The sequence below is a fragment of the Sinocyclocheilus grahami genome, unplaced genomic scaffold (genome assembly GCF_001515645.1).
Source record: "Sinocyclocheilus grahami isolate Dianchi unplaced genomic scaffold, SAMN03320097.WGS_v1.1 scaffold3300.1, whole genome shotgun sequence".
NCBI classification, from domain to species: Eukaryota; Metazoa; Chordata; class Actinopteri; order Cypriniformes; family Cyprinidae; genus Sinocyclocheilus; species Sinocyclocheilus grahami.
Window position 1 is genome coordinate 1,646 of NW_015508443.1, and position 889 is coordinate 2,534.

The 889-nt window shown below is 35.2% G+C and overlaps 1 protein-coding gene across 1 annotated transcript in view; it reads left to right on the forward strand.

The window, feature by feature from the left end:
* Positions 1 to 889, forward strand: part of LOC107576168 (membrane cofactor protein-like) — a 9,731-nt gene that overhangs the window by 1,629 nt on the left and 7,213 nt on the right. The window contains exons 2-4 of the mRNA XM_016262411.1: positions 126 to 320; positions 598 to 694; positions 814 to 884. Coding sequence (XP_016117897.1) covers positions 126 to 320; positions 598 to 694; positions 814 to 884 — 363 coding nt within the window. The remainder of the gene's footprint in view (positions 1 to 125; positions 321 to 597; positions 695 to 813; positions 885 to 889) is intronic.

Below are 889 nucleotides of genomic sequence, written 5' to 3' on the forward strand. Positions count from 1 at the left end.
TTTTTTCTTTTTACCAAATATAAGTATAGAATGGAGCAGAAGTTGTTCTAATAATAATAATTATGATGATCAATATAGTACTGCGTCAGATTACTGTAACGCATACGTTTTGTTTATTTCCACAGCGGAATGTACACCGCCTTCTTTTGCATCAAGAAATGTCGTTTTAACAGCAAACCATCTCTCGACTCAAAGTTTCTCAGATGGATCCACTGTAACATTTGAGTGCGTGATTGGACACAAGCCAGTTAACTTAAAAGCATCTAGATCGGTTACCTGTGAGCAAAACCAGTGGACAAGTCTGGAACTCAGTTGCACAAGTATGTACTGTCATTAAATATTAAGTAATGTACATTTGTAAATTCCTTTAAAATGCCTTTGAACATTGTATTTTAAAAGGTCTAATTTAGATATGTGAAAGGATGTATGGTATAGTTCAAGAAGTCTTTAAATCACTCATAGTGGTTTTGCCACTGACGGCAAGAATAAATCCCTGTATCATGTAATGAAGCAACACTAAAGATGATTTTTCATTATTTTCGACAGTATTTGAAGAGCACCAATTCTAAATGAATCAATATCTTGAATACATTACAGGAAAATCCTGTGGAAGTCTTGCAGATTTCCTTAATGGGAGATATGATATGACTGGGAATTTATTTGGCGACACGGCTAAACCAGTTTGTCACACAGGGTAAGTGAAACAGTTAATGTCATTTTATATATGCTGTTTTAAGTCTGTTTTAAACCATGTGGAATTTAGATTTGCTGTGTTAGTTGAGTATTTAGTAAGATGAGAATCATTGCTTTCAGATACATGTTAGCGGGTAAGGAAACAACAAGAACATGCCGAGATCAGGGATGGGATGGCCGAGATCCTCTCTGTGAA